This window comes from Schistocerca gregaria, chromosome 2 (genome assembly GCF_023897955.1).
Source record: "Schistocerca gregaria isolate iqSchGreg1 chromosome 2, iqSchGreg1.2, whole genome shotgun sequence".
NCBI classification, from domain to species: Eukaryota; Metazoa; Arthropoda; class Insecta; order Orthoptera; family Acrididae; genus Schistocerca; species Schistocerca gregaria.
In genome coordinates, this window is record NC_064921.1 from 1,002,788,874 (window position 1) to 1,002,800,952 (window position 12,079).

Consider the following 12,079-nt stretch of genomic DNA (forward strand, 5'->3'; position numbering starts at 1 on the left):
CTGTCCCATCTCATAGCAAAAAACGAGGAAATGGTGGTTCCTCGGGATTTTAAGGTGGATTTATTGAAAAGCTCTATCAGTGAACAATTATTGCACTCAGTAACACTATCATTCAATTTAGTTCCTACTGTGAACTTTGCTACTAGGATATGTAAATGCTCTGAGACTGCTATTGATAATATCTTTGTAGACAAATCTAGCAAAAAAAGTTATATCAAAAAACCAATAGTAAATGGGCTATTGGATCATGACATGCAGAATCTTGTTTTAAATGTTGAAACTTGGCAGGATAAAAAATCTATTAAATTGAGTACAGAAGAGAAATAAATAGATCAAAAATTGATAAATTCAGGATATTGCTCAAAGACATGGACTGGATAGTTGTTTACAATACATCTGACTCAAATGGAAAATACAAAGCATTCAATAATAAAGTTGCCTCCGCTTTTGAGAATTGTTTTCTCCTAAAGGTAACTCAACTCGCACACAAGTTAAAAAATAAACTATGGATTACACAAGAAATAAAGATATCATTTGGGACAAAACGGAGACTCTATCTACTATCTAGGAACAGCTCTGAGGTTAGAATTGTAATGAATTACAAAGAATACTGCACAATATTGAAGCAAGGAATCCAGACATAGAAGCAGCTTTATTATGAGGAAAAGATAATTACATCAGGTAACAAAATAAACACTGTGTGAGAACTGAGATAGGTGGGGCCAAAAAGGAAGAGGAACAGATAGCTCTAAAAGTAAATGAAACTTCGGTAACAACTACTTCATTTTTGTTACTGACAGCTTGGTGTTATCCGGTTTGGTGAACAGCGCAATGGCGTATCTGAAACCAGTCTTTAAAAATACCTTCAGTAAAATGGAAACGACACTCACATCTCCCAAAGAAGTAGCATCCATCAAAAAATCCTTAAGATCTAAGTATTTCAGGGGGTATGAAAACACATCAACAAAGTTAATCAAAGAGTGCTCACGCAAGTTAAGTTCTATCTTAAGTTATTTGTGTAATCAATCTCTGATCAGCAGAACATCTTGAGACTGGCTAAAATATGCTGAAGTTAAGCCTCTTTACAAGAAGGGGGATAGAGAGATACCATCAAACTATCAACCAATTTCACTTTTGCAGGCTTTCTCAAAAATATTTGAAAAGGTTGTGTTCAAGTGTCTCCTTATGCATCTGACTGCAAATAATATATTGTCCAAGTACCAGTTTGGATTTCTGAAGGGTTCTGATATAGAGAAAGTTACTTACACTTGCAGTGAGAATGTACTTAATTCATTAGATAATAAATTACAGGCTACTGGCATTTTCTGTGACCCACAGCATTCTCCTAAGTAAATTAGAGTATTATGGTGTCACTGGCAATGTTGCAAAATGGTTTGAATCTTATCTATCTAGCAGGAACAAAGGGTGTCGTTGCGAAATACCTGTGGAGTAAACAGTCAGTCTTCATCTCACTGGGAATTAATTACATGTGGTGTTCCTCAAGGTTCCATTTTGAGTCCATTGCTTTTTCTTGTGTATATTGATGACAAGCACAGATTTTGAAATATCTACTAATCAAATTTTCACTGACATTAATAAGTGGTTTAATTCTTTGTCATTAAACTTGGAGAAGACCCACTATATGCAGTTCAGAACCTGCAAGAGATTTCCTTCCAGCATGAGTATAACATATGAAGACATGCAGATCGAAGAGGTTGACAGTGTTAAATTTCTGGGATTACAACTCGATAATAAATTCATTTGGGAAGGGCATACCACAGAATTGCTTACGCCTAAACCAGTCTGTATTTGCCGTGACAATGATGTCAGATATAGGAGATATAAATATTAAAAAAAACTTGCATAATTTGCTTACTTTCATTGTATTATGTCGTATGAGATCATAATCTGGGGCAACTTATCAAACCGAGCAAAAGTTTTTAGGGTATGATAAGAATCATTTGTGGTGTAAATTCGAGAACATCTTGTAGAAACCTGTTCAAGGAACTTTGTATTCTAACCACTGCTTCTCAGTATATTTATTCCTTAATGAAATTTGTTGCAAGTAATACATCTCTATTTCCAACCAATAGCTCAGTACACAGTATCAATACTAGAAATAAGAAGAATCTACATAAAGGCCTAAAATCACTTACCTTGGTCCAAAAAGGGGTCCAATAGCAAGGAACACAAATTTTCAATAAATTGCCAGCAACTACACTCCTGGAAATTGAAATAAGAACACCGTGAATTCATTGTCCCCAGGAAGGGGAAACTTTATTGACACATTCCTGGGGTCAGATACATCACATGATCACACTGACAGAACCACAGGCACATAGACACAAGCAAAAGAGCATGCACAATGTCGGCACTAGTACAGTGTATATCCACCTTTCGCAGCAATGCAGGCTGCTATTCTCCCATGGAGACGATCGTAGAGATGCTGGATGTAGTCCTGTGGAACGGCTTGCCATGCCATTTCCACCTGGCGCCTCAGTTGGACCAGCGTTCGTGCTGGACGTGCAGACCGCGTGAGACGACGCTTCATCCAATCCCAAACATGCTCAATGGGGGACAGATCTGGAGATCTTGCTGGCCAGGGTAGTTGACTTACACCTTCTAGAGCACGTTGGGTGGCACCGGATACATGCAAACGAGCATTGTCCTGTTGGAACAGCAAGTTCCCTTGCCGGTCTAGGAATGGTAGAACGATGGGTTCGATGACGGTTTGGATGTACCGTGCACTATTCAGTGTCCCCTCGACGATCACCAGAGGTGTACGGCCAGTATAGGAGATCGCTCCCCACACCATGATGCCGGGTGTTGGCCCTGTGTGCCTCGGTCGTATGCAGTCCTGATTGTGGCGCTCATCTGCACGGCGCCAAACACGCATACGACCATCATTGACACCAAGGCAGAAGCGACTCTCATCGCTGAAGACGAAACGTCGCCATTCGTCCTTCCATTCACGCCTGTCGCGACAGCACTGGAGGCGGGCTGCACAATGTTGGGGCGTGAGCGGAAGACGGCCTAACGGTGTGCGGGACCGTAGCCCAGCTTCATGGAGACGGTTGCGATTGGTCCTCGCCGATACCCCAGGAGCAACAGTGTCCCTAATTTGCTGGGAAGTGGCGGTGCGGTCCCCTACGGCACTGCATAGGATCCTACGGTCTTGGCGTGCATCCGTGCGTCGCTGCGGTCCGGTCCCAGGTCGACGGGCACGTGCACCTTCCGCCGACCACTGGCGACAACATCGATGTACTGTGGAGACCTCACGCCCCACGTGTTGAGCAATTCGGCGGTACGTCCACCCGGCCTCCCGCATGCCCACTATACGCCCTTGCTCAAAGTCCGTCAACTGCACATACGGTTCACGTCCACGCTGTCGCGGCATGCTACCAGTGTTAAAGACTGCGATGGAGCTCCGTATGCCACGGCAAACTGGCTGACACTGACGGCGGCGGTGCACAAATGCTGCGCAGCTGGCGCCATTCGATGGTCAACACTGCGGTTCCTGATGTGTCCGCTGTGCTGTGCGTGTGATCATTGCTTGTACAGCCCTCTCGCAGTGTCCGGAGCAAGTATGGTGGGTCTGACACACCAGTGTCAATGTGTTCTTTTTCCATTTCCAGGAGTGTATTAAAAACTTGGTTTCAGATAAAGCACGGTTTAAACAGATTTTGAAATACTTCTTGATAGGCAAATCCTTCTACTCCATAGATAAATATCTTAACAGAGACTGTTAAGTCAGCTTAAGTAAAAATATCTGTTAGATTTCAGTTTTGACAACACTTGGTCACAACAGTCAAGATTAGGTATTTTGCGTATAATACATTTATTAATAGTGCATAACAGTGTTTCATTCTGACAGCGTGTTAATTCTGTAAATATTAGCTGTCTCAGTTTACTGCACCGTATTAACTTATATTCTACTATATCCTGGCAAATGATCAGGGTAGTAAATATTATATTCAAATGTTTTATGTCTTTATGTCATACTTTCTGACATGTTCCACAGCCACGAGAATCATCTCATTTTTTTGGGTCTATGGAACAAAAACTGAATCTAATCTAATCTGTCCATGCCTGGCCATACAAACCTCTTTGAAACCACCTTAACCTTCGCACACACTCCAGAGTGACAGAGGTTATGGAGGTTATCGAACACTGACCGGTGGAATGCGGTCAGTACATATGGTTGTGATCTGTCGTGCAGTACATCCCAGTAGATCTTGCCAGTTTTGCCCGGAATGTCGACCAGTTGCAATTTTAGCGAAGTTTTGTCATCGCTTCATATTGTTTGTAGTTCAGAGCCTTCATGCTGCATGTCTACTAGCTCTGTCATGTTCAATGGTTGTGAAACACCAGATACTTTGGATAAGCAGTCGACCACCACTTTGGTCAATCCGGAAATATGCTGCAAGCCCGTAGTGAATTTGGTTGTAAACTCGAGTTGAGAATACTGATGGGGTGAGCACTTGTCACTGTTTTGACAGAATGCATATACTAATGGTTTGTGATCAGTATAAACTGCGACATCCCATGCCTCGACATGTGGTCTGAAATGCTTGATCGATTGGTTCCCTATCATATGCGCTCCAGCACTGCTGTGAATGCATCAGTTTATGTGAAAAATATGCCAGCAGCTGCCATGCACCAACTGCCCATTGTTGGAAAGGCCAGCCAATTGCAAACTGACTGGCATCAACCACTAAGGTGAGCGGAGCATCAACTTTTGGGTAAGCAAGTACGGCAGCCTGAGCAAGGCTGTCTTTTGTCGCTTTGAACGCCATGCCCATACTCTCATTCCATTGCATGGGAGTTTTACCTCATACCTTTGCACCTGGTAGTGCTTCATTTAACAGCACTTGTTGCTGGTGGTATGTGGTAAGTGACGCCATAAAAATTCAGCATCCAGAAAGTATCTGAGTATCTGCTTAGCTCTTTTATGGTGGTAGGCTTTGGCAGTTGAAAGATGGCCTCTACTTTTTCTGGTACTGGTGCGGAACCAGAGGATGTTATGTGGTGGCCCAGAAATTGAACTTCAGGCTGGCCATAAACACATTTTGCACTGTTTAAAACTATGTTGTACTTTTCCAGTCGTTTAAAAACCTCACATAACTGATTGTGGTGCCGTTCTCTGGTTCCTGAATAGACCAACACATTGTCCAAGTAAGTGAAGAAGAAAGGTAGCCCACGCAATATTGAATCTATAAACTGCTGCCAGGTCTGTGTAGCATTCCACAACCCGAATGTCATAAACTTCAACTTGAACAATCCAAAGGGTCTAATTATAACCGTCTTGGGAATGTCCTTTGGCGCGACCAGAATCCGCACGCAGGCCTTCGCACAATCAGTGATGCCAAATATTGTTGAGGCATGAAGAGGGTGATTGTAGTCATGTAATAATGGTACCGAGTAGGGGTCAGGAATAGTCCTGGCATTCAGCGCTCAATAACTGCCGCACGCACGCCAGGCTCCACCTTTTTTAAGTATTAGGTGTAATACTGATGCCCACAGATTGGATGATGGGCGAATAATTCCCTCCTTCAACATTAGACCAAACTTTGACTTTACTACTGCGAGGCACCTGTGGGCTAATCTGCGTGGGCAACATGACACGGGTGGTCCGCCAGTAGTTTTGATGTGGACGGCAGTAACATGCAACACCTGTTGTGGCACTCCTGGTGGTCTAGTTAAGCACAGAATATCTTGCAAAATTGTGTGGTACTCTTCATCTGCTACTTGCAGAACCTTGATGCTGCTGTTTCTAGTATAGCAGTGATATCTGGTGGTTGTCAGACCAGTAAGGCTGTCCACAAGGTAGTAATTAGATACATCAGGCAAAAGTTTGAAATATGCTAAGAAATCAGTGCCTATTATTGCCTCAGCCACATCTGCTACTGTGAAATTCCATGTAAATTGTCTACGAAGGCCTAGTTTCACATCCTCATGAGGTGTACCATACGTTGGGATTTCTGTATTGTTAGCAGATGCTAAGTTGACTGCCGTGCATGGCCTGCAGTAGCAGAGTGATTTCCTCGGTGAAATACTCAGATCAGATCCAGTATCAATTACATATTTCCTTCTTGCGGTCCGATCCATTATAAACAGGCACTGAGAGGTGTTGTGGCAGTTGGTGGCACCTACTGACAACTGCCGTTCTCATTTGGGAATGTGCATGGGCTTGAACACATTTCTGCCTGCTTGCTGTATCTGTGGTGTTACCAGAAAAATATGGGGCCAGACTCTGACTCGGTATGGGAAATGGAACGACTCCTTGGACATCGTCGGCTCCGCCCGCAATGGCGGTTCATATTACCGTGTGAAAGCAAAGCTTCTAAGCAAAGCAAAGATCCACCTTGGCATCCGGGGCATCATAATCGTCATTTAACACCATAGGGGTTATGGACGTAACACTGGAAGGAACAGTTACTGTACTGACCTGCAAGCACAGTGTGATGGCATCTTGAATATGGTCAGCCAGTTCTGTGACCACGTAATAACATTATGAAATACAAAAGTAGCTCTGTCTGTTACATTTTCATGATTAAACCCCTGAACCGATTTGGAGATAACTTGAACTGTAAAACTGAATACTGCAGCGAGTGAAACCAGAATAGCAACAGATATGTTTACATAATAAGAGCTTCATAATCTGCAGTTATAGTAATCCATGCTCTTGGTAATGTATGAACCCAGAGGATGCAACGCACATGAATTTTAAATCTTTATTGCCCTTCTTCTATCACTAACTGCATTCTGAAAAATTAGACAAGCAATTATGGCCATGATTAAACTCTCACTCCTCATACTGTGGTCACTGATTGAGGAGAACTGAAAGAGTTATACATGTGTATGTACAGGTGCTCATGTATGCCGTGCTGTAAAGTATTTGTGATTAATAAATTCAAATTAATTCATGAGTTTAATTGAAACTGAGCAGTGTGTTATCATTTCTGTAACTGAAATGTTACTCAGAAATGTTTAATACCAATTCACATTCCAATAATTTTATTTGTTACAATTTAAACTGGATCAGCAGAAGTATTATAGTGCGTAATTTATTTTTGTTACTACTTGATGCTGCAATTAACTGAGATGCTGACTAATTTTCCTTTTGTACATTTAGAACCTCTGTCTTTGTGATTTATTTCAAATGTTTCACTTATTTATGGCTTACAAATATTTGGCTAGCCTCATAACTATAACTCACCAGACGGCATAAACAAATAATGAAATGTTTTCAACACCACATTAGAAGAGCAGAAGAAGTGAATACAGTACTCACTCACTTATGAACTCATACTGCAACGAGGTGTGGATGAAGATGAGGAGGAGCTATGGAAGCAGTAAAGTGGTGGCATAAAATTAGAGTGATAGCTTGCTTACTTTCTGTGTCAATGGATGATAAGCTCTTCTTGTAAGTGTCATTTGAAGCATTAACCAATTTCAGAGTGTTTTCCATTGCAAGAATTTCTTTTTCGGCCTTGCGAATTTTGGCATCCAGTTCATCGCCCTGCTCTTGCAACTCATATTTCTCCTGTGCTGCCTGAAATATAAAATAGCTGCAATACACTTTAAAAAATAAATAGGTTTTCATTTCTTGTTGCATACTAGTAAAACGGAAATAAAGGAAAAAGAGGATATAGGACTGAATCGCTGTCATTGCTGAAAGATAAACAAGTTTTATGGAACCAAAGTTCCCAGAAATGCAAATTATTTATTGCACTGCAATTACCTCGGCTATAATTAAAAGGATATCTGTACAGCATTTCCATATCTCATATCTGATGACATGCAACATGGCTCACGCCAGTTCCAAGAGATAAATACTTTGATAAGCGGTTATAGAAGTGGTACAAGTACATAACAAGCTGTGAATTCCTCATTAGTTTCATTGTTTGTTGCTTGGGCATGGTACCAGAAATGCATTGCTCAAGTATTAGTATGGGTCTGTTGTACCAACATAAAAGATCTACATTTATTTTGTGTAATTCTGTTTACGGACAGTTTACATATCATCAGTTCAAATTTCAGAGACGTCATTACTGCACAGAAACAATACCAAAATTGTAGGGGGCACACAGATAACATTTAAAAGTGAAAAGAAAAGCCACCACAAGAATTCCATAAATAGGTTTAATTAAATTAAAATAACCAAATAAATAAAGAAAAAGAAAACTAGGATGCAATGTTAGTGTTTTGTGTCCCATCAACAATGAGGTGCAGAGGTTCAAGTGGTGGGGTGGGGGTGTTGTCTCCAGAATGAGGTCTCAAATAATTGTTGATACCTCATCATGGCATCACAAGTAAAAACAGTTGCTGCCAGGCACATCAATGAATTAAGGATATTGATGTAGACATGCCCCATGTGTTTCCTTAGTTATTTATGTCCGAGCACAGTAGCATTCAGCCCAACCTCTATAATTAGTAACCACTTGTAATCACCACTTACGATGAAAGTGTCATCTTAGCACAGATCGGGCTGCATGCTAACTGGATGGTAATAGAACAGTTATTCAGAACTTTAGGTAAAGTTGTAGACAATTGTAATCTGATGTCAAACTATCATTCTGAAATGAATGAAGTGCTAAATGTTATAAGTGTCAATGACAGTATCAAACAAATGTCATGTTTAAGGACAATAACTGTTTCCAAAGTTAAGTATTTACCAAGCTCAAGTTTTAATAAGTTACTAATCGTCTATCTGTGTATTGTAGTATCTTTTTGGCCTCCTCCTGAAGTATTATAGACTAGCTCCAACACACGGCAATTTTTATGCTGATAGTTTCAAATCTGAATTTACCCTAAATCAGTAACACCAGTAACTTCAGGGATGCTTCCTCATCAGTGACAATGTTATTCCTTAAAGATTTTTCTATCAACCTACGAACGTTGCCTTTGCCTATTCTACTGAGACATGGACCATGATTTGTAAGATCCCATCTGCCGAAGGCATCAACAAAAATCAGTTTTACATTTAACCTTGTAACTCAAATTATTTTAATACTGTCCTATAGAGTTCGGCTATACCTGGGTGCACCTCAGAATGTTCACAGCCCGGTGCAGCTAGTATAGGTTACCCACCAAACAGCTCAACTGCATGCATTTTGCATATGAGCAAGGCAAATGGGTACTCCTGCCCATGTGCTCTCAGTTGGTGCAGTAGGACCACGCAGGCTATTGCCTCGTTGTTTGACTGCCTTTGTACAGCTGTCTGCATATCCCTGCCAACCCATCCCCGCGGGCACCTGTTTGCCCAACAGCAGACATGTGAATTGGAACAGCCTACTGTAACTGAAAGAAGCAGATGAACTAAATGAATATTGACCAACTTCACAGAGTTTATTATAATACTTCAAAACATGAACTAACTCATTATTTGTATGATTTGATGTGGCACTGTCTTTACCAGTTCATTCTCAATGCCATACTGCTAATATCTGTCAATACTGTTTTCTGTCTCCCATTATCAAAACTAGATGCTCTTATAAAAAATTCTTCCATGTAGATACTAGGTCCCTTAAACTCGTAGCTCAACAGTGAGGGCAGAGCCATGGTACGCATGTCTGTATGAGTTAAATTTGCCAGAGACATATTGTTAACTTCAGAATAGTATTACTAGAAAACATTTAAATGCAACAGCTATGACGCAGTTGGGAACCATTCAACTGAAGTGTGTGATAAACATCCAGAAATAAAAGTATTTGTTTGCTGTTTGTTCTTGATATATATATATATATATATATATATATATATATGACCGACACCACACACCAATAGTCAGCTACACAAATATACAAAAAGAACTATCTATTATTCTTCTAGAGTCATAGGCTGTGCCGTATCATCATCAAATGAACGCCAAGAAAATAAAAATGCCATTAATGTAGCATGATGACTCACAAGATAGATCCGTCATGTAACTGTTTGCAGAACAAAATATTGACAATTCTTACATACAAAGTTATTCTATAAGTAAGGTAATAACAGTTGTTATGCAAGTATTTATACACTCATAAGAACAAATTAAATACCTGTCTAGATAAAAGAGATGGCAAAGCTTTGAAACGTACCTGACCGATGATGATGGTTGTGCTGTAAAATATAGTTTCAAGATGGTAACATTGACAGATACTCTGTTGAAGACTGAAGAACGTAGCATAATAAGGCTTTTGGATTTAAGAAAATGTCCTCAGCTGCAATTCATAATGAACTAGTGGACATTTGCAGAGTGGGTGAGTTGAAAATCTGTGCCACGTCACAGTGTTGATTCAAATTGACACTCACATTCATGTGAGACATATTGCACACAAATACAACATCTCTACTGTCAAAGTAGTGAATATGATGCACAACATAAGGACAACTGGAAAATATGCTCTCACTGAGTGCTGCAGCAACACTCAAACAAGAACAAAGTTAAGCAAATATGGTTCTCTCTCCAGCATTTAATGTGATGGTAGGTGAAGGGCGTTCCATTCCTGCACAGAACTGTCACAGGGGATGGAACATAGGTACATCAAGTGACACTGGAGATGAAGAAAATATCAATGGAATGGGGGCACTCTCATTTCTGGTACATAACAAATTAATCATGTGACACCTAAGATGAAGAAAATATCATTGGAATAGGGACAACCCTCATTTCTTGTACATAACAAATTCATAACAACAATATCTGTAAACAAAGTTATAGCCACAGTCTTTTGGGCTATGAAAGGTGTACTCATGTATGGAGAGAACATATATTCTGTTGTACTGAAATGGTTGCAGCAGATGATTTGGGGGAATAACCAAGCTTTTGAAAGGTGTTGTGTTGTTGTGTGACACTGCTCAAGAACATACGAGCTTCGTTACGTGTTGCTTGGCCTGACATTTGCAATGGACTGATCTTATATCAAGTGATCTTCCTCTATTTGGGCCATTAAAGAAGCACCTGGCTGGTTACATCTTCAGAACCCATGCTGACATTCCGGAGGCTCCTAGACATGTTTTAATAGATTGGTTTACACATGGAAAATACTTAGAGAACTGTAGTGACTATGTGGAAAAGTAATATATAACAGTACTTTAGCAATTTTGTGTTATCTCTTAGATGTCCTAACCACCTTTGTAATCCTGTGTTATCAAGGTGTGATACACTGTAACATATTTCCAGGCAAGTTTTATCTTGTTAGTGTAACATCCTTACTGTATACCTAAATGGTAAGAGATTCAAGTATTATTAAGGAATATAAATAATTGTAGTTAATGGCATATCGAATGGTGAAACTGCTTACTGATTCTTAATCACACTGCTCAGCATACTGTTATCTGCACTCATGGTCCAGTGTTAAGTGTTGCTCCATCTAGATCCTGAGGTCCCGTATTCGACTCTCAGCCAGTTGTGGATTTTTTTCCACTTGGGGCCTTCACATATATGTTGTCCTCATCATTTCATTTCTTCTTCATCATCATCATCATCATCATCATCATCATCATCATCGCGCAGGTCACTGAAGTGATGTGAAATTCGGAAGACTTACACTAGACAACTGAACTGCCCCAGGCAGGGTTTCCTGGCCATTAACACCATACAATCATTCCATTTCAGTACACTGTATGTGCAAGAACACGTTTTGGCAATGTGCACAACTTTCAGCTGGTCACTGACTGTACTTCCACATAATTCAACAAGTAGTTTCCTACGTATCTGTGGCAGTCTAACAGTAACATTACTTAAATTAAATCAAATCCAATCAAACATGTCAAGTGGAATCTTGGGTACCATCAGTTTATTTACAGTGAAGTAACTGTCATGATTACATTTGTCACTTGTGGTCTGTAAGCCTACAACGAGTACCACACCATATGAAAAAGAATGCCGTTTTCACAGCTGTATATCCCTTTTACTATTATTTTGGCCATGTAGTTCCAAACATTAGTTGCAGAATGTTGCTGCATAGCGTAATGGATCTGGGAGATGTATTATTTTCAACTGAAGTTATCGATACCGAATTTAGTGGGTGAAGTGGTGAATGTTTTTCTCTTATATTTTTGTTGGAATTTTTATAAATTATAATCTACTTAT

General features: G+C 40.2%; 1 protein-coding gene across 5 annotated transcripts in view; it reads right to left on the minus strand.

The window, feature by feature from the left end:
- LOC126335503 (coiled-coil domain-containing protein 39) overlaps positions 1–12,079 on the minus strand; it is a 424,893-nt gene that overhangs the window by 73,293 nt on the left and 339,521 nt on the right. For all 5 annotated transcript variants that reach the window (XR_007564887.1, XM_049998846.1, XM_049998848.1 and 2 more), the window contains one exon: positions 7,396–7,555. Coding sequence is in view for 4 of the 5 variants with exons in the window: in XM_049998846.1 (XP_049854803.1) it covers positions 7,396–7,555 (160 nt within the window). In the remaining variant the exon portion in view is untranslated. The remainder of the gene's footprint in view (positions 1–7,395; positions 7,556–12,079) is intronic.